This window comes from Columba livia, chromosome 7 (genome assembly GCF_036013475.1).
Source record: "Columba livia isolate bColLiv1 breed racing homer chromosome 7, bColLiv1.pat.W.v2, whole genome shotgun sequence".
NCBI classification, from domain to species: Eukaryota; Metazoa; Chordata; class Aves; order Columbiformes; family Columbidae; genus Columba; species Columba livia.
Genome location: NC_088608.1, coordinates 27,568,200 through 27,589,400, shown reverse-complemented (window position 1 = coordinate 27,589,400; position 21,201 = coordinate 27,568,200). Strand labels below are relative to the sequence as shown.

The window sequence follows — 21,201 nt, the reverse complement described above, 5'->3', positions numbered from 1 at the left end:
GGGTGAACAGCACCTCCTTCCCCTTCCTCCTCCCCGTGCACCCCAAATGCACCAGCACTGGGAACCGCTCCACTGGTTAACGGAGTGTGAAGCGCCTCTGGTGTGAGCACCTGACGGTCCTGGCCTGTGTCACACCTGGAGAGCTGCCCACCCCTGGCCCAAGGCCCCCACCAGCAGCGTGGGAAGTTCCCTCAGGAGAAGGACGCCCACAGCTGGTACACGAGGTGATGGTGCCCCCAGCCCCTGAGCCTCCGGGTAACATGGCAAGTGGCTGAGCACAAATACCAAGCAGAAGGAAAAGTCCATCTTCCTTTCTGCCCGCCTTTCGTTCTCCCAGGGATACCAGCCGACGGCGATGCTGAGGATTTCATTCTACAGCTTCACGAGCTCATCCCCGTTAGCCGTTCAATTACCTGCTGGTATATTTTTAACCTTTGTAAAAACTTGGTGCACAACACGTAATGCAACGATGGGAGATCACGTTCTTGCTCCTCACAGGAGCCTTGGTGACACTGGGGTCAAAACTTGATCCTTTTTTTAAGATACTGTGATTTCATGAGAATTTCTTATTTTAGGTTTTTAAATCTCTACACAATAAAGATGCACAAAAATCTGTAAGAAATACCAAATGTCAAATCAAGTGAGGACAAACAATACCATGTATTTAATTGATGGAGAGTTGATTAAAATCTGAGTTTTCAATAGCGTAAATCATATTTAATGCAGATAACAATAGAAAAGTATGGAATGGGGGAAGGGGAAAATAGAGTGTGAGGAAAAACAGTCTCAGTAAAATGCACTTGTCTTGTAGGCAACGTCCAACTCTTCTCTTAGCTGGGAATACCTATCACACAGGGTTTCCTTTTAGGTTCTGTTGCCCTCCAGTCAACCCCATGGCTGTCAAAGGCATCGTTGTAACTGTTGAGTCACGGACTGCCTCTGGTAACCAGATAAAACTGAATTTCATAGAATCATGGAATGGTTTGGGTTGGAAGGGACCTTAAAGATCATCTGCTTCCAACTCTCTGCAATGAGCAGGGACACCTTCCACTAGACCAGGTTACTCAGAGCCCGTCCAGCCTGCCCTTGAGTGTTCCCAGGGATGGGGCATCCACAGTTTTTCAAATAAAGGGCTACTGCCTTCGTAGCATCCTAATTATGAACCTATGGCAAATCACTGTCAGAAACTACATAAATATGTCTGAAAATGAAGATATGGTCTAGGGACAAAGCTTAAAAAATGTTTTCTAAAGATGCAGGACTATATACTGTAGCTAGGAAAACGCAAGCATCATTATTCCACATAATTTTTATTTCTTACACCTAGATCTAAGAACTTTCCCTTCCTGCATGGGCTATTTTCCTACCTTTAAGTTAGTGGTGACCACTTTGCATTAGGCCTGTTGCTGCTGCCCTGCAGGCTCCCGCAGGAAGGGTGCTGGAAGGTGCCGAGGCGGGTGCCGGAGGGCTCGCCCAGCTACACAAGGTCCCTCTGTCTGTCCCCTCGCCTCCCCTGCCCACGCAGGCACGGCTCGGACGGGTGGGCGGCTACATTGCGTGCCCTGACCGAGAAACAGGCAACGCTGCCCTCAAGGCTGCCAGCAAATCCCTGCCACAAATCAGCCATTGCCCAATCCTAAAATCATCCCGCAGGCGAAACTGCCACTGATTTTACAGAAGGGATGTTGCCTGAGGAAAAACAACCTGTTGCCTGCAGAAACAGGCAGCACCTGCACTGGAAGCCCCTCTGCAAAGCGGAGGCACCATCAGCCCAGCTTCTGCCTGAAACTGGAGTAACTGTGGTTATATCTCCTTGACTTTGGGGTTGGGTCCGGGATCCTGGCGGAGCAGGGGAGGAGGCAGGGGCAGCTTTGCTCCCTGGCACGCCGTGGTTCCCATGAGAAAACTCAATTACACATTGCCCAGCAAAACCACAAAAATGTTCACAGCACTGCCTTCTCTCCTCCCACTCAAAATGTTTTTGCATACGCCTCAAGGCACTACAATCATGGTAATTAAAACTGTAAAATATTATTAGTATCACGCTTCTACAGACTTTTTCGTCCCAAATGCTTTATATACCATGCATCCAGTGCAACAGAAATACAGCCATTCCTACAGAGAAAACGGGCACGGATGGTGCACATTGAGATGGGAAGTCAAATTTTCACCAGGAACCCTCAATGCAAATCTCTTCAACTGCAAAAAGTTCCCAGGAACTGAAGTCCACCCAGTGTGATCCTGCACACCTGGAACTGTGTGTGCCTGTCCTAGAGAGACCATCACCCCTATTTCAGGAGCGTTCACAAAGGTTTGCAGGGATGCCGACAGCACTGAGCTGTGCTCCTGAGGGCTGCCAGCAAACGGAGGTAACTCAGCCCTGTCCTGGGCCACTGGATGTGTCAGGGCAGATGTAGGAGGGGGCTGAGCAGACTGGAGCCTCCCCTGTGGTGTGTGCTTAGACCAGGAGCAGTGCCTTTATCTGCTTCAGTCTGGCATCTCACACAAGGGAAGAGAAATAGGACAAACATGCTCTGCTGTCTCCCTTTACCAGGAGATCCGAGAACGCTGGGCAAAAAGCCAGAGGCAGCTGATGAGACAAATAGAGACTCCCCCAATGAAAAAAAAGCAAGGAAATGTTTTTACGGTATTTTTTAGCACTGTCCTACCACTAAAATTCAAATACTTGCCTGCCCAGGTACTGCTTCTGCTTACATCCCACAGAGGACAAACCAGCTCCAAGCCTGACCCCTCTCCCAGATGTCCTGACATCTGGAGGTAATGGTCTCCTTCAGTCGATGCCTTCCCTACACAAATGGGAATGGAGAGATGGAAAGAGTTCCAGCTGTTTTCATGCTGTTATATTTTGATTGTGAAACAGTTGTAGTGTACTGAGAGTAGGTAGGTGAAAGCAAGAAATTCTAATGCAAAGAATGTAAATAAATCGGGTGGACCCAGTGATGGAGATAACAGAACTTCAGCTCAGAAGACAACCTCTATTTCAGATCTCCTTTCTTCCCTAAAATGCTTGCAACCTGGGGAATAAATGTACAATTTTAAGACCCTTACCTAGCGTGAGGACTATCTAGTCTGATCTGCTCCATGACACGAGCCCTACATAGTGCTGAAAAGCTTGTGATGAACATTCGGTGTGATGCGCAGAGCACACACACCCTTGCAACTCAAATAAACCCACCCGACATTCTACACATGCTTTTTCTATGATACCTCTGTGCTAAGGTACCTGGGTGGGTCTCATTTACACATAGGAGAGAGAAAAAATCCTCTTCTCAGAATTCTGGCCACTTCCATGAAGCAGCTTGGTTCCTCAGGACTTCCGAAGAATGAGAAAGGGGCTCGTGCACAGCAGATCTGCAGGCAGACATGCTCTGCCACTCCTCAAGGAATCTCCACAGCCAGCATTGTTCAAGCAGTCCTGCCCCAGCAGGCTCTGCAAGAGAGGAAAGAGAAAATTTGCAAGGCTGAGCAGTGTGGGGTATGGGGAAGTAAAGCACAGGGTCAGAAAGGGGGAAGCAATAGATGTGCTGTCACCTAGGAGCATCTCTGCAGAAGCAGCTCAGTGCACAGACCTCACCGGTACAGCCTGACTCCTTGATGGTCCATCTGATTAAACAACAACAAAAAAAAAGACTGGAATCACACATGGCAGAGGGACATTTTCATAATATACAGAAGAAATCTGCAGATGATCAGTTCTCCATTTCCTCAGAATCCCCAGATTGCAAGATTGATGAGGATGCAAGTGTCACAGAATCAAAGAGAAAGTAAAAAAAAAAAAATAATTCAGCAGTGAGCAATTATATTGAAAGAGACAAAACGGCAAGTCAGACCCAGAGGCAGCTCCAAGGCTGCCAACACAGCAGCTGGTACAGCTCCCCAGGGAGCTCCCCACAGAATGTCCCCGTGGTCGGTCCCCAGCCTCCCCAGCTGTCACCCAAGGAGGAGCAGCAGCAGAGTGCAGGAACGTGGGTGCCACCACCTCTCCCCCTCACCTCACTCTGCCACCTTCTAGCGGGGCACAGCTGCTAGCTGGTCCTAACACATGCAGAAGTACTGCTGAAAATGCAGGCTGAAACATATTTCTCAGGGAAGCTATTAATGCCTGGGAAGAAAACACGCCAATTGTTCACTGCTAGTAGGGATGGCAAAAATGCAGTGCAGAAACACAAATTTTGTTACCTGCCATTGAGGATGCTGCAGGCTGCCTGGACCATGTAGCTGTGGCCAGAGACGGCTGCACTCCCCCTTTTAGCTCTCCTCTGCCAACATCGGACAAGTTATTTCATCCTCCAGCACCTCAGTTTCCCCATCTGGAAATTTGGATAATGATCTGACTGCTTCCTCGGTGGCACAGTTCTAGATATGCCAAAGAAGAGTCCTGGGTCAGAGGCAAAGATTATTCTTATTATTTAGCACCATAAATATTCATACCATTGTGCAATGGGGACGACTCGACGAACAGACAACCTCACTTGTTAGTGACCACATCCCAGAAAGTTTACAGTCTCTAAAATACTACCTATAAATCCATTCAACGCAATGCAGAACAAATATGCAATGAGATGTATTTTTGGCAACTACAACACCTGACTGAATGCATGGTTGGGAAAACAATTTGAAGAAGAGGGCATGCTAAATGCACGTAAATCAGAAAGTGGTTGCAGATGAAAAGGACAGTGTGTGCACACACACAAAGCTGTGCAGGATAGGCTGGGGCAGAGCTTCCAGAAAAAAAAAAAGACATTTAAACTTGGCAGGAGGGTGAAAACCAGGAGAACAGGATCAGGGCTGAGTAGCAGAGGAAATTATCTCATCAACGCTGCAAGTGGTATCTTCCTATTGATTTTCAAATGAATAGATTTTATGGCCAGGAGCAACTGCTTAAAGTCATCACAGTCTCACCTCTTGTACCCTGAAGATCAAATAATTTAATCTAGTCATCTGAATTAGATAAATCCTATGTAAATAAAATAGTGTGCTAATTATAATCAGTTGAAAGCTACAGATTCATCACTGACAAAGACCTGTGCAAGCATACAGTTCATAAAACAAAACTTTACTAAAACTTCTCATTTAGTTTTCAGCAAAACAGGCACAAACCTGGAAATTACATCATTTCTTGCAAGGGTGACAAGGTCCCTGTGCTCGCTCCACTCTGGTGTCACCCAAGTGCTTGGGAAGAGCTGGGAAAAATATCCGATGGCTGGAAAACACGACAAAATGTGGAGGCCTGGAGAACTGAACATCTTCACAGCTTCAGTCTGTGTCTGACAAAGGGCTGAAAAGTACAGGGAGGAGGAGGAACTTCTGAGATGCCAAAATATACCATTTCAACATTTTCAAAATAGCAGAGCTGAACTGTTTGCTTTGAAATGGCCTGTTTCTGATAAAGTCACCCCCAAAATTAAAAACAATAGCAATAGAAAAAAGGGGAAAAATTACTTTTGAGAGCTCAGTATCAAGTATTAAATGGAATCATCATCTTGGCTCAGACTCACTCCTTTGGTCAAACAAAAATAATTTCATTTCATTTTCTACCATACCTACAGACACAGAAATAATACTGTGGTTTGGGACGCAGTTTTACTTCCGTGCCTTCCAGCCATAAAACCAAAAAGGCCATTCTTTGCCCAGTCCTACAGAAGATACAGGGCGGGTGGGGGAAAAAAGTGAGAAATTACACAAACAAGCAGCAGAAAGGAATATAAAGCTGTGGGCACATCTAGTGGTAGGTTCAACAGGGTGAACCTTGTGTGAGACCTCACTGGGGGGACAGGAAACCACCAAAGGGCTTGTGACCCTCAGAAGTGTGCCGAGCCGCCGGGTACTGCTGAGCCATCCCCCAGGACCTTCCTTCAGGTTTATTATTTAATTCTCAGTCTGTAAAAATAGGAAGGGATGGCGGGAGCTGGTGGCTCCGGCAGGAGCGACAGCCCACACCTCCCAAGTGGGTGTTTGGCTTTGCCGCCAGCCACTCAGATCTCACCAGTTGCCCAAGGGGGATTTTGGTTTGTAACTTTAATCTTTCAGCTCGCGTGTGGGTGAGGAGCACGCGGTGGTGGGCTGATCTGCCGACGCCTCTGCTGTGCCGGCTGCTCTCTGTGCAGGGAACCCAAAGAGATGGAAACCAAGACAGCAATGGGCTGAAGGGACCAAGGAAAGGGCTTTCAGCAAACGAGGAGACATGGCATCTCAAATTTCCTGAAGACAAGGCAAGTCAGGGCCAGAAGCAGAAGCCTTCATTATGTCAAGATGGAGACATGAGCACCAGACCATAATTCAAAACATATATAATCTGGCAATAAAAATACATAACTGCAAATGGGGGTGTGTGCTGGCAGTTGAGACCAGGATGGTCCTGCCTATGCACGTGGCCAGCATCGTCCTCCAAAAACAAACCCGCAAGAGCAACACCCCGAAACCGTGCCCAGAAGACCCCAGCATGTGCTGGATCTGCAGCTTGGGACAAGCCTCTCACCACAAGCATTTAAAGCCAGAGGGCAAAACCTTGACCTCAAAGAGATCAAGGACCTGTTCATTCGCCAATTACTTAGCGGTAGTTAAGCAAACATCTGAATCCACACTGAAGTCTGGCTTACAAATGCACCCATGCACTTGCCTCTCCTGAGCTCTCGGTGCTTTTATGCAGATCCCAGTGCCTAAATATCAGGTGCATGAGTTTAAATACTCAATGCCTCATTTTATCCGCCTTTCAATGGCAGCTGGGGGTTATTCATGCCGCAGCATTTTGGGAAGCCAAGCACTTGCAGAGAAGCCTGAAGCCTAGAGGTGAAAGCCCGCAGGAGAGGGGAGTGATGATTATCCTCCAGGCCCTTTTTCCAAGTAAGGAGAAGGCTTCTGTGCCTTCCAGCTCCTCTCTTGGCAATGATCTGCGTGTAGGCAGTGGTCATGGTCAGGAAGTGCCTCCTCCAGTTTACAGCTGGTGGTACCACCTGTGCCTCTCCAATTCCAGCCAAAACAACCACCTCCTCAAACCCACTTGGAAGGAAGGGCAGAGGATCCAGCGATGACAACTCAGAGGGAAAAGCAAGACTCGGGTTTAAGCGCTGACATTTTCCCTAGACACGTACCGCTGTTTACCAGCAGGATATTTTCTTTCTTCTTGTAAAAATAATCACTGTAACAACCAAGAGAAGACCCTGCCATACCCGGCTGAAGGGTGCACACACTGCAACAGCGAGCAACCAATTAGTGACAGGGCAGACGTGAGACACCAAGGAACATTTAAGATGTTCAAATTTGCTGGGCCAGCAAGGGACCAATGTATGTGCCTGTGTGGCAGCTGGAATGGAAGAAAGTGGATAGTTACTCATCACTTCAAGTCTGTCACGGATTTTCTTTCTGGAATGAAAACTGCGAGTTGGTAACTGCTGGTGAGGCAGGGAACATTCTCTATAACCGAGATACAGCTGTATATATGGGTGTATGTATAGACACATATCTCATGGGTATACCTCCTTTTGGCCCCTGTGCTGGTTTTTGATTGCCAGGTCCTCCCTGGCCTTTCACCTTGTCATGGGTGACTCAGAGCATCTCAAGAACCAGGTCTGCATTAGTAGTCACTGCTTTAATCAACTCTAGACCTTGAAAGGAGCTCTTCTACTTTGGGAACTAGAAACCCGAGGTGATTTTAAAGTGCAGAAATTGGTAAGAATTACATCTCTGGCCAGCCAAAACTAACACCAGAAAGAGAAGTCTCGCTGTTCCCATCGATGCAACCAACAGCAGGGCTTCCATGACTTCCAACGATGAGACAAAAAGAACAGAGGCCACCACGTTATGAGCTGGCATTCATTCTGGGTGGCTTAATTTTTCCAGATGTATGTCCATTGTGGCATATACTGTGTTTCTCTTCTGGTCCTACTCACAAAACTTAGGTTGGCTTTTCTGGAGCATGCAGGGCCGAGAGGCACTGATTTTCAGATTTACTAAATGCCTGCATTTACGGTTTATCTGGAGCTGTGGGTGCCAAAACCTCAAGAGAGTCACTTACACTCATTGCAAATATAATTTCAGCCCTTCTAATGCCACTGTAAAAGTAGTAACCTTTTGAGAAGACTTAAGGGCCCTCTAAAAGCTATCTACATAAAAAACCAACAGGATCAGAATGAAAGCCAACAGTTTCTGATATCAAATAAAACACTTCCTTTCATCAGCGTTTCATTAGCCATTTCTTTTTACCCACTTTTCATAGCTTCAAAAAGTTACTTTTGAATCACCTGTTTGCTGCTAATTTCCTGAAGAGGCCCAACCATGTACACATCTTTGAGAAAGTACCTTGCTGTTGCCTGGTCCCATAATTACTTGCATCTGAACCCAAAGCGGGCAGGTTCTCATTTTCAATTTAGATATTTTATTTTTTTTAATGGACAATGAAAGCAGAATCATTGCAGCTGTACAGCTCCATAAAGCTTTTGATCTGCTGCTTTCCCAGCCCAGTGCCATGGTGACAAGCCAGCACAGGGAAAACCCACAGCACAATAACCAAGAAACATGCGCTTTGCACTTGAGAGAGAGTGCTCTTCACATGGCAAAACATCTGTCCAGAGGTATAAAGCAAGTATCTTGCTCTATTTTCAGGCAGTCCTGCCAGAATGCCTACAAGCTACTCTTGTTAGGAAACGAAGATTTTATTTCTTCTGCTAAACTCTGTGTTTTTTCATCAAATTGGTCCCCGCCATCTGTACCTACTGAATCCATACAGGGTACTCCCATCTTAGAAAACCAGGGTTGTCTTCTCAACGGGATCCAGCGCAATGGTGTTCTGACCCGTGCTTGGGATATCCTGGTGCTACCAACACACAAACCAACCGCAACTTTTCTTCATAAAGACATCTGGTCACCTCACATCCTCACGTCAAAGCAAACCCCTCTGAGACAACTGGATGCATTCGTCACAGCATCACCTGCTCTGACAACTGTGACCAGTCTCTTGGCTGCCTTCACTGGACCTCAAGTAAGGAGTCCCACCCTTTTCTTCTTCTGGGTTCCTTGAGGTAGAACAGCAAAACTGGTTTTCTCCTGCTATATGACCCAGGTGGTGGTGCCTCAGAGAGCACCAGGGACAACTGGATGAACTGAACAAAGACCAGTCTTGTGGAAAGCAGCTGGTGGCCAACACAGACAGGTGAGAGCAACAGACAACAAGCAACAGACACAAGCAAAGCCCACGGTTGCTTTCCTCTGCACAGATTTGACACAGCAAAAACACATGCAGAACCTCATCCAAGGGGTTTGCTGAGAAACAAAGCAGAAAAGACACAGTTACTGTTGAGTAATATGTGGATAGCTGCATGGTTCACCCCAGTAATCACCATAGAGGCCTTTTTGTTTTCAAAAATAGCCACCAGCTTTTCAAAGACAAAACAATACAGGATCTTCTCAAGGTGGCTGATCCATCTTCAAGTGCTGATTACAGGCTGGGCTGAGAGCTTTGTCTCTTGCCTAACATTTCCTGTAATGAAACCTTGTTTTCAGAAGCTTTGATCTTGGCTAAACTTTAAACATTTGGATTAGAGTTTTCCATGCCAGGTATTTACCTCGAGTTGATTTCTTAAAATCAATACATCTTTGCACTTGTTTTCTGAAGTCTTATATCAATATCCTTGCTATATAAGACATAACTATCCCCCACCAGACCCTACTACATGTAGGAGTGAGGTAAGTAGGTCTGGTGTTACTCCACAAGAAACAGAGAGCTAAAGATGATCAGATGTTTCTGGCAACAGATGACATTTTTGTGGGAATGCACATTTTTGCTCATCCCATATGCCTTCTCTACACTGAGACTTTTTTTTGAGGACCTGGGGTTCCCTGTTCATCGCATGGCTGGTGGCAATGATCTGGCTCTGAGGAATGTCATCAAAAACATTGTCTGCAATTCTAACTTCGTGACTTACATGATCTGGGTTTCTTTTTTTCCATTCTTCTTTTTCTCCAGCAGGAACTGGTTACAGACAGGACAAAGTGACTGCGGGAAATAAATAAAAAAGTGTGAAAATGGGAACCTGAAGAAAGGAGCAAGGAGAAGTCATTAGAAATCTATTTAATAGTGACAACATTTCAGATTTGTTGAGAAGCACAACTGTTTCTCGCTGAGCCACAAGCCAAGTTGCTGAACTATGCTATTTTCCCTCAGCTAAAAACCAGTCTAATCATACAGATTTCAACCATGTAAGCAATAAAAAATAATGGTTTCCCCTCATTTTTTTTCACAAAATACTAGCAAAAATGTTTTCCCTGTTATTGGAATTTACTTTTATTTGTGCTAAAAGTAGTTTCTCACCTCCAATACGTGCTCCAAAAACAGTGACTGAAATAAATAGTGAGACTTTCCCTCTGATTATGGGTTATGGCGACATAAGACCCCCTGCCTAGTGCTTACCTTCAGTTCCTCCTTAGTCTCTAGAAATTCCTGGCTAACAAACACATCTGGGAAGTCTGACTGCAGTGCTTCTTGGGAAATAAACTAAAAGGAGAAGGATTTCAACAATTACAGTGGCGTAAGAATACAGGGAGGGGGAAAAAACATGTTAAAATGCCAGACCAATTCTTACCCACAGATCACAGCAGTAGTTTTAGGCAGAATTTACTCTAGTAATAAGCATATTAATAATAATAATAAATAAATCTAGGGACACAGGTCTCCTAACACTGCAGAAGTAGCAGCTCCAGGCGCAGAGCAGGTTCTGTGGGATCCCAAACAGGCAATTTTGTTAGCAGGAGACTTGGGAGAAGATGAAAGCTTGGGTCCACCATCCCCCAACATACCTGCCAGAGAAGCTGAGCTGGTACAGGGTGGGGAAATTACCTGTGCTAGGTAAAGGAGCGGTATTAAAATATCCATTTGCCTGGAGCGGTAAGGAAAGCCAGAGAAGGAATAGCGACTCTGCGAGGGATGCAGCTGCGTGCCACTCCTTTTTGGAGGTGAGCTGCAATACCTCGCTCTTACCTGTTGAATTAATTCCCAGGGAATTATAAACTAGAAGAAAAATGAGTTTTTAAAATGAATTTATTTATTATTACCAACCCATCATGCAGCATTCTTTATCTGTGATTTAATAGCTTTTCTACTATTTGTAACTTCTGTGATTTCAACCAGAGGGAAAAATGCAATAGGATTTTTGCATGACTCACCAAGTCTTGTGAAATCCTTCAGGCTTTTTAACCAGCTTGAAGCAGATTAAAAACCTGAATTCCGTAAAATGGCCTGGACACTGAGCTTCTGTAAAGTATACCTTGTGCTTTTCAATGGTGATTTTCTTCCGAATGTGCAAACTGTTCTGGAAAATTTGGCAAATCTACCTGATGAAGCCCACAAAGTTGTGTTTCTACATTCTCGGGTACATTCTTACATACCTGCAGAGAGCTTCAGGCCTTTTTTTTTTTAAATCACAGCCAAATTTTAAATCGGGAAAGTAGATCTGCAGATTTGGGTTTACTAAGCCAATAAGAAATATTACTATTACCTGAAGCTTGCATGCACGGCTACTCTGCTCTCAGCTGAGCCCCACTCAGACTCTCAGCTGCTGTGAATGTGCGTAGGGCCACCAGAAATCCGATTGCCAGCAATACCTCACCATTATTATCAGCGAGCAGTTGCCATATGGATTTTCCCTTCTGCTCAGCTTTGATCTGCTCGTGTCCTTTCTCCTGCTCCCTTCCCTCATTAGCACTCAGGCAGAACAGCGGGTAATTGCCAGGACCTCCTGCAGCTGCAAGCTCCTCCTGCTTTGTACATGTGTTTTTGCAGCACAGATACTCTGCCTATTGCAACAGCGATGCTTTGTGCATCGCAGGCACTGAGCCCATCTTATGTTCGCGTCCTACAAGAGTGACAGGTCACAGGCTCCAAATGGTGTCACCTGAAAATCCTGACCTTTCACACGGCAGGGACAATCGTTGTGCTGCTGTGCCGGGTAACTCCTCTACAAGGCTTGCTAATAACAACACTTAGTAATACCGATAATGGGTTACAGAAGAAATTTGTGTTTCTGACTGTCATTCAGCAGGGAATGAAACATATCACGACTGTCTCTTAGAAGCACTGGGAAAACTTGTCATAGCTAAGAATGAAAGTATTCAGCAGATGTGACATATAATATTTGAGCTGCCATCAGACAGGAAATTGCATTGTTAAATTGCATTGTTACCCAAGTTAATATAAAAAACCCCACAAAACCTACAAGCTTGACAGTGAGAACTAGCAACCAGTTTCATCCCTGTTTTCCGGAGCCCCTGACATCCGATGGCAGTTCCTGTACCATGGCATCCCCTCGGTGGGGAGTGGGATTCACACAGGGCACAACAGAAGTACAACAGCATCAAACACACTGCAAGTTTCTAGGCCAAACTACACAAGATGACAAAACAAATGAAAACTAAGAAACTTCCTAAACCAAATTAAAGTTATCTCTTTTTTTTTTAATGTTGCTTTCTTGTCTCTGAAACCTACCACTGTGTTTTCTTCAACCTTTCAGGCTGCAGCACACAAGCAGCAAGCTGCAGATGGACAGACTCAGTTCTGGTGAAGTTGGATGGAGCAAGAAGGAAGTTAATGGAGAAAAAGTTTCACATTTCAATAGACAGAGATAAGCATTTGTCCATAAGACAACAGGATTTGACAGAATTTATTGTGTTTTAAGCTTTGCCTGCCTTTCTTAATAAAGCTCCCTTCTCCTTCTGACATGGTGTACTGTGTCTCAGATAAAATCCCTTTGAAGAACAACATGCACACACAGAATAATCTGACATTGTTCCAGTGCTACAGGGAACATCTTGAACATAATTGCACCACATGGAAGTTGACTTGCTATGAGAAAAACACACAACAAAGCTTTCACAACAAATCTGTAAACACATTTATGCTCCCAATAACCATGATAAATCCAATTAAACAGCCAGGATTTGTGCTACAGACTGTTACCAAAGGAGTTAATGCAGTTTCTGTGGAAAGGAATATACCAGTTTTAAGCAAGAAATCACAGCTTCTAGCTGTGAGGTTTACGATTTTGTAGCCAAGCCTCACTTGAAAGCACCGGCAGCAAACCAAGACTCCTTAGGCCCAGCTCACTCAGATCCTGTCCACAGTGGTACTGCATTGCCTCGCCTCATTCTGCCAGCACCTCTTCTCTGTCCAGACAGCTCTTTGACATGCTCTAATGCCTCTTCCAGCAGTGCTGCTGACAGGACTGAGGGCCTCAAAAGGTGCTTTGTTTGGCTTTGTAACAAGCATCATTTCATTTCAGGTACAAGGCTGATAACCTGCAGCAACAAAAAGTACCAATGATTTTGAGCACTGCAAGTTTTGGTCATTTAGAGACTTTTTAGAAGTGTCCAGTTCTCAATAAGTGGCAGTACCATGTCTTTCTCCAAAAATTAACATTCTTCTAGAGGCACCACACAGCCACACAGGATCGGTTCAGAAAACACGGGCATTTGGGGCTGGAAGATGCTGTTCCAGTGGTGGGCAGGGTGGACAGGGAGGACGGCAGCAGAGCTGTGCCACCGGCAGCAGTCACCCGCCCATGGAGCAGGACATTTCTGAGCCTCTCCCAGCCCAATGTCAGCAGGCACTGCTTCTCCCGCCTCTTTGAACACAACCACAGGTGCTTTTATTCCTGCTTTTTCTGCACCCCAGTACCTTGAGAGGCCAGGATCTTCTCTCCCTATGTAAGGGCTATAGAAGCACATATACAAACAAATTAAGAAACAGACAAGCGTTACCTGTGTGATTTTAGCCCACCGAGTTTCTTTGGGCATCCAAGCTGCCAAAACCACACCTGTCTGGCTCAGACATTGCTTGAATGTTTGCAAAGCTGCTGGACACCCTGAGCAACGTTGACGAGGCTCAAGTCCTTTAGGATTGTTTCCAGGTGTGACTAAGTTGTTTCTGACCTCCTAGAGCTGCAGTCTGCTTGGCTCATGGAGCTGGCAGGGTCCCCTGATGTGTTTGGTACTCATAACTTCTTTGAAGCAGAGAAAGGTGTTTGCCAGCTTACCAGTTCTGTGGTGCGTCTCCATGGCAAGGAAGCTTGCTTGGAGCTAGGAACTGCCAAAGGTCCAAATTGGCTAGCAAATAATACTTATGGATGCTTTCCTCTGGAAAATAAAGAGTTCTGGAAATTCAGATTTGAGGTTTAATGACACAGAAGGAAGGCTGATGCTTTCAGACTATGCTGCTTTTGAGATTAAAAGCTTAAAAAGCTTTTTTTTCTTTTTTTTTCAGGGATGAAAGAAAACGTCTAAGTCAGAAGTTCACTCTCCAGTTAACTTTAACCCTTTGACATTAAAATGGACAGACAGACATATAAAATATCTCTTTGCTTTAATGCCCATGTTATACAGCTGGAAAGGCCAGAGGAGCGCTGTGCAGTTAAAAAAGCTGGCACCTCATGGGAGCAGAGTTTTGGCTTTCAACCCGGAGCCACGCTTGTGCCTCCATCTCGTGCATTTCCTGCGCTAAACACACACATGATCCGGCAGATCTAATCCTGAGGTGAGACTGTCCAGGCGCCAGCACCTCAGAGGAGCCTGGTACCGATGCCACAACCTTTAGCACATTTATAACCAGACTGAATGTGGCTCCTCATGCCAAGGAAACGGGAGTACGATACAAGGTTGGTCATGAGTAGACGGCAGGAACGCCTCTGAGGCCAGCAGCAGCGGAGCAGCCGCACACAGCAAGGTGTAAGGCTGTAAAGCCCCAGGACAAGCCCATCACAACGATGTTTGGCAAGTACCTTCATTGTGTTTGGCAGCAGATCCGAAAACTAAACTCTGCTAGTACTTTGAAGAGAACGGCTTTCTTCTTGCCTCGCCACCCCGTTTCTTTAAGTTATTATTTCTTATCCTGTCAGAATATATGCCAGAGCTGGAAACACTCACTTTGCCAGGAGGATGGAGCGGGGAAAAGTATTACTTTATGCTCGCTTTGGTTTTGACTCTCTTGAAGCTCCTGTGGCTACTGCTAGAGAAAGAAGCCCGGGCTTGTTCAAACTTTCATCTGAGTCAGTGTAACAACTCTTTTCCTTCACTTTCTGGGTGGCATAGAAGAGGAAAAAAAGCATTTGTACTCTGCGGCAAGTCACCGTCAGGAAGATCCTATTGTTGTCAGCAAGAGCTGATATGAATGCTGGGAAAGGCTGAGATGGCTGCAGGGGGGCGTATTTGTAAAGACCTATTTGGGGCACATCCTGCATTCCTCAAGGGCCTGCAGGAGCGGCGGTGACTAGCGGGGGCTAAATGACTGTACATCCTGGCTCACCCTACCTAGACATTCACACATGTACCAAGTATCTCTTGCTCATCAGTGTTTTACAAAAGATAGCCCTTTAAGCAAATTATCTTCTTTTAGGGAGAGACACTGGATGGGTATGAGTAACATACAATGTAAATCCATCAATCAAGCAAAGCCACTCATATATCACTACCTAATTATTCGATAGCACTTATTTATCAGTCTCTCCCATGTTTACATTGAGATAGGAAAAAATGCAGCAGTCAAAAAGAAAACCTGAGTTGACAAAGTCATTAAGCAGCCTGACTGGAGATGCATATAAACTTTATAATGAAGGAGGACTGTGTCTGAAAGCAGGAAAAGCAGAAATTTAAAAACATCAAGCGTACTGGAAGTGAAGAGATAAATGCCAGCTCCAGTAAAAGGAGCTGCACAGCATTGGGTGTGAGGTTGGTGTCGGGTGAAGGGGTACAGCGGTCACAGGTAAGCAATGACACGCTGTGAAAAGAAACCATCAACAACCCAGCCTGGCCAAAGAGAGCCTGTCTCTCTCTCTGAGAGAGCAAGGAGAAAAGTTTTAGGTAGTTTGGAAGTAGGCTGGTTATGGGCATGTGAACAACAGCCAGGCTGAGGTGGACCAGCACCTACAAGAAAATAGGAAGCAGTGAGACATGCCCCCCCACCAAAAAGAAATAGCCTCACAAAAAGGTTTCCACAAAACAACTAGCTGTTAGCCAATTACTCAAGCTCAGAGCACAAACGAGGACTAGGTTTTGAGACAGCTCAACTCTGTCACTGGTTTGTGGATGGACCCAGTTTGGAAGAGGTGTCTACCAAACATGCACATGGCTGATCAGAACTCCTCAGTTTTTCCTGGCCACTGCAATGGCACACCAGCAACTGCGTTCATGCAAAAGTCATTGGAAGATATTATCAGAATCTTCGTAATACAAAACAGCATCCCCTGGTCTAAAAGAGCTTGACAGGCTCCTCTGACAATAGAGAGATTAATCATGAAGACAGTTGAGCACATCAGGGCTAAAACTGCATTTCAAGAACTGTTGGAAATTCTTTTCCCGTTTGTTTAACACTGCTAGCAATTCATTTTTCCAAGAGTTTTTTGTCAAATCCCAGAACAATTACTAGAGGCTACTGCATAGATGTAGTAACAAGCAACAACACTTAATATGAAGGTGAATCTGAAGGCATGAGACAGACACATACTCAGCCATAAACAAGACTTCATTCCCATGGCCTCTTTACAAAACTGTGGCACCTCCTGTGGCTTCTCATAGCAGACACAGAAGTTGACTCCATGCGTTAGTTCTCTTTCCTTCCCTGGCTCTCAGCATTTGTTTTTAAATCAAACACAGTGATTTGGAACGGTGTTTTAAAGTCTGCGGCTGCAGGCAAGTCCTCTGTTTCTCAGCAGGACAGATACAGCAGGACAACTTTTCCTGCAAGGTGACAACCAACATTAGCAGAAGGTCTCAGCTTTTGTGATGTGGTCATTTGCCAATGAAAGACCAGGGTGGGATCACCAACCTATTCACCACAGACCATCCGTAACCAAAAGAAAGCAATAGATGTCGGTAACCACTAAGCTGAGCCACATACAAAGAGCCTAAGAGCCAAAAGTGACGGTTTCTGAGCTAGCACGTACAACCTCACGTTGTTTTCCAGCATCTCCATGCACCATCCACTGCTCCTACATCCAGCAAAACCTCTCACAGGAAGAGATATTTTATTCTAGGATGTTAGTAGTAGGCAAATAACCAACCATAAATGTGCATTTTCTTTTTGCCATACTAGATGTGATTAGAGAGTACCGGCTCCTTTCAAATTGTTTGCTTTGCCGTGGAGTATCCTCACAATTTTGGGACCTTTCCCCATGGATAAATCCATGTAAGGTATTAGATCCTGCACAGCACCCCAAGGCAATCTCACAAGCTGCATCAATGCTCCTTTAGACAAATAACAAGATCCCTTATGCTCTAAAGTGAGAGGTGAGGCCCTTGAAAAATGAACTCTATAACATTAATCAGAATAAATTTAACATAATAAGAGCTCACAGTCAAAGAAAATACTGCCTCTCTCCTGCAGATTCAAAGTGAAGGAGGAATCCAGTCAGATTTCTATCACTGCTTCCTTGTGATAAAAATAGCTGCAACTAACATGCTAAAAATAAACCAAATATTTAAGGCCCACTGCTCCTTCACTTACTGTTGTGCTTACTTACTTGCTCCTTATCAGGAATAATAGTGATGAGCTCAATGAATTTACACCAAAATACTTTGCTGAAGTCAGAGGGAGGGTTTGTGTTTCCCAAAATCGCAGACATGTGCTTCTGTGAATATTTTCCCGTCGGCTGACTGAGCTTTCCTTCCTCCCGACCCACAGGTCCCTTTGCTACCAATGAGAAAATGAAAATAGGGTTAAAATGCCAAAAAAGCTGCATAAATCAGAAGCCCTACAAGAAGGAAAAGCTGCTTTACCCAAGGGGTTTCTCTAAAAACATTCCCATGGAGCCCATCTCAGACATGCCTGACCCCACCAGTACTACAATGGGAAAAACTGTCGCAGAGCACATTGATTTTCGAAAGCATGGAGAGCTACAATAAGCGTCTTGCACTTAGATTAAATAGGCAAAGGTTGAAGAAAAAGCAGCATAATGGAAAAATATGGTCCCTTTTGCCTAATCAATAAGACAGGACACAGGTAACCTTTCAAAAATCATTTCCCTTGTTCATTTTTAAGCTTAGCCCGAACAAGGATTGCAGAAGAGCACCTAGAGTAGTTTAGGAGAAAGAAGTATTCCTAGTAGAGCGGTATCTATACATGTCAAATAAAATAGCAATTACAATAAAAGTACTGTAAAAATAAGTAGCTACACTTTTCTTTTGTAGATCATTTTTCTCCCCCAGAAATAACTCAGGATTTTGCCCATTGAAATACTTCAGACTAATGCACTCCTGAAAAAACAGCTGAAGATGAACAAAATAGTCTCAAATGGCTCTTCTATCTAACTTTAACTCTAAGAGACCATTTTACATCAAATAAAAAGACAACATAATGTACCTGATAATAAATTGCATTATTCACGAGGGCACTTGCAGAACACGAATTATTTGTATTACTGGAATAAACATTCAACAGAATCCACCAAAACACCTGAAACTATTTAAAGGGAAATACAGTAGCTCCCTGTCCTGAATAAACCAAAGAAAAAAAAAGGAAAACAACAACAACAAAACCCCCACCACCTGTGCTTAAGCACGCACAGGTATTGTGTTATTCTGATTACATGGGAAAACTAAACACACAAAGGCTCCCTGTTTTGCTGTTTTTTTTCTTGCTTTCCCAGGAAACCAAATATTAAGTACCTGGCTTACAAACCTCCTCCAGCAGTCGATCCCACTTCCTTTGACGTTTCCCTCCCACGAATGACACAATCCAACGCCCACACACCAGCTCTAAGAAAGCAAGAACGCCATCGCTTCAACAAACCCCCGTCCACTTGGGGCTGGTCAAAGAAAGATAAAAACCCCTGTAACTCTGCAAACAAATTACACCCGTTGCTGACGTAGGGAGGGGGAAAAACAATAAAATTCAATAAATCAGAGGAAGCATCCTTAGTCATCCAGAGCACACGCTGAGATTTTAATGGTACACATAGGAATTCAAAGCTGTCTCCAGCAGCACCAGGGCCCAGGGCAGGTGAGATTTGGAGGAGCAGAGGACCTTCCCCACCAGCACCTTGCACAACTGGAGCCTATTCCTGTGGTTGCACAGACCAAATAAATCATCAGCAGTGAGCAACTGCTCTCTTTGTGGAAGAAAAAGGACTCGGCAGCGCGTTTGGTATGACACCTGACATCACAGTCAGCTTTTAAGCAGCTAGATATGGGTATTGCCAATGATATTGAACAGCGTGTGCATATTGGGTGGCATAACTCAGAGCTCCCCCGGCCCAAGGGGAACGCACACGCTGGGGAAGGGGCTCTGTGCTGCTCACCTGCTGCCTTCCCAACGCCTAAAGCGGGAATTTGCAGAGAGCACGGAGCTTGAGAGCCCCACACGCTGCACCCCAGGAATGTGACCCATTCCCAGTACCGCCAGCATCGCTGCCTGCCACAGCCGGCTCTTCCCCAAGCTCTCCTAGCCAAAAGCTGGTCTTGTTCAACAATTCCCCAGCTCCTCAGACCTGGGAACGGCGGAGCTTCTGTGAGCTGAGCTGCACCTGTGAACAACCTCCTCATTTTGCATCATATTTGTGAGCAAACAGTTAAAAATACCACCTTTAAGCTCAGAACCCAAGCTTCGGCCTAAGCACCAGCACCACTCAGGAAGTCAAACAAGCAAACAGGAAGCAAGGAAAACGCCGCATAATTACTCAGAGCCGCCCTGGAAGGAGGGCTGTAGCAAAAGCACCGAGTCTCTGTTATTAAGGATTTCTTACTGTGGTAGAACACTGCCTAATAGCTGCTGTATCCTGCTTGAGCGAGTACGTTCTCCTTGGAAATGAAGCAAAGGTTTCTAATCGTTTTTGACAGAGTGTGGTCCCCTAAAGCTACATTTTCACTCTGATTCATGCTGACTGACTGTAACCCTATGACAGTTATTGAAAGTTAATTAGCAGTGAAGTGCAAAGAGCTCTAGGAAGGAAAATACAAGCGAGAACTGAACATGGGAGTGTGTGCTTTCCCAGGAAAAATACTGTCAAGAAGGTTAATGTAACAGAAAAAATATTGTAAATTGAAAATGTGAAAGGGATTCTGCTAATAACTTGGCTATGATTGCTGTTTAGACACACAACTGAGCAGTAACGTATTTCTAAGGGTTTATTAGGTAAGCCAGTAAACACAAAATCCAGCATTTATTTTTTTCACCACATTTGTTAGAGGAAGAGCCCAAAAAGTTATATAAAGACAACACCCAAATTACATAAAGACAAAGATCTAAATCAATCACTGCTTCCTCTGGAGACTGAAGTTTGTGAGATGTTGCACATGCTATCAAATCCCAACTGTTTCTGCTCTTGTTCTCCACTTCCTCAGGACTCGAGAGGAATACTCCACAGTTCAAGTCGGCCAGCACTGAGCAGGTGTAGGAGTGAGGAGGAGAAGAGGAGAGAGAAAGAAAAGAGGAAGAAGGGGAAGAAGAGGAAGAAAGAAGAGAAAGAAGAAGAGAAGGAGAAGAGGAGGAGGAGCTGCAGCCCCACACGGCCCACTCCCCGCAGATCTAAGTGTGAGGCAGTGGGCAGCCCCTTTAAAAAAGCTTATCCTGTGACCCCCAGGAACTGGATCCAGCCCTAAACAATCCAAAATAAGCCCAAAATCAACTTTCATGCAGAGAAACAGCATAGTTTTCAGAACAGGGAAGGGAATGCATTGTAGCAAGGTAAGGCCAAATGTAACGCTTGGTGTAAAAATAGAGGCTGGTGATGCCAGAGCTCCTTGGCAAAATCATGTCTGTTGATTTTCATAGAATGGGAAAAAAGCTCCAGCCCTTTCCACCCCTGCCTGTGACTCACCAGTGATCTAAAAGGATGGCGATGAGCAAGCGGAGACCGCGCTGAGCTGACCCAGCTCGTGTCTTCGCAGCGCTGACGGGGAGCGGGGCGTCCTGCTCCAGGCTCTGCTGAGGCTGCCTGAGAAACACAGACAAGCTGGGGACGTTCACCTCCATCATCCAGTAACACGTCATCCGCGGAGCTCATCTGGGTGTGCAGAAGGTCTGCAGGATGCGTGTCAGTCGGTGCCCAAGCCAAACGCCGCTGGGAGCTGCTGGGCCTTTCCCTCAGGCCGTGGGCAGAGGGGCTGGGGAACAGGGTGCCTAAGGAGGTGCATATGAACCCTCTTCTGACCCGTTGGGGTGGAGCCTTGCCTGAGGTTTGGGAAGTGTCACAAACTGCTCCCATG

General features: G+C 45.3%; 1 protein-coding gene across 11 annotated transcripts; it reads right to left on the bottom strand.

Moving 5' to 3' along the window:
* Window positions 1-641: 641 nt before the first annotated feature.
* LOC110358279 (uncharacterized) lies at window positions 642-21,200 on the bottom strand. Of its 11 annotated transcripts, none has more exons than XR_010473886.1 (7): window positions 20,814-21,200; window positions 10,427-10,510; window positions 9,942-10,012; window positions 5,122-5,299; window positions 4,201-4,399; window positions 3,553-3,624; window positions 642-3,451 (listed from the first exon to the last, which is right to left on the bottom strand). XR_010473886.1 is itself a non-coding variant. In XM_065069874.1 (4 exons), exons 1-4 carry the CDS (start codon window positions 21,198-21,200, stop codon window positions 5,897-5,899), a joined length of 810 nt encoding a protein of 269 aa, XP_064925946.1. In that variant the 3' UTR covers window positions 5,306-5,896. The 11 variants fall into 11 exon arrangements, 2 of the variants coding, with proteins under 2 accessions (XP_064925946.1, XP_064925947.1); XR_010473892.1 differs by having other exon boundaries at window positions 4,201-4,377; XR_010473884.1 differs by having other exon boundaries at window positions 5,122-5,224.
* Window position 21,201: the final 1 nt, after the last annotated feature.

What these genes read in the sequence shown, in the direction of transcription:
- LOC110358279 (XM_065069874.1), bottom strand. Translation starts at nt 21,200, where the DNA reads ATGGGAGCAGTTTGTGACACTTCCCAAACCTCAGGCAAGGCTCCACCC. An exon ending in AGACTAAGGAGGAACTGAAG is followed by an intron (nt 10,013 to 10,426) that starts GTAAGCACTAGG and finishes TATTTCCCGCAG; the next exon opens with TCACTTTGTCCTGTCTGTAA. An exon ending in AAAAAAGAAACCCAGATCAT is followed by an intron (nt 6,165 to 9,941) that starts GTAAGTCACGAA and finishes TGGTCCCTTCAG; the next exon opens with CCCATTGCTGTCTTGGTTTC.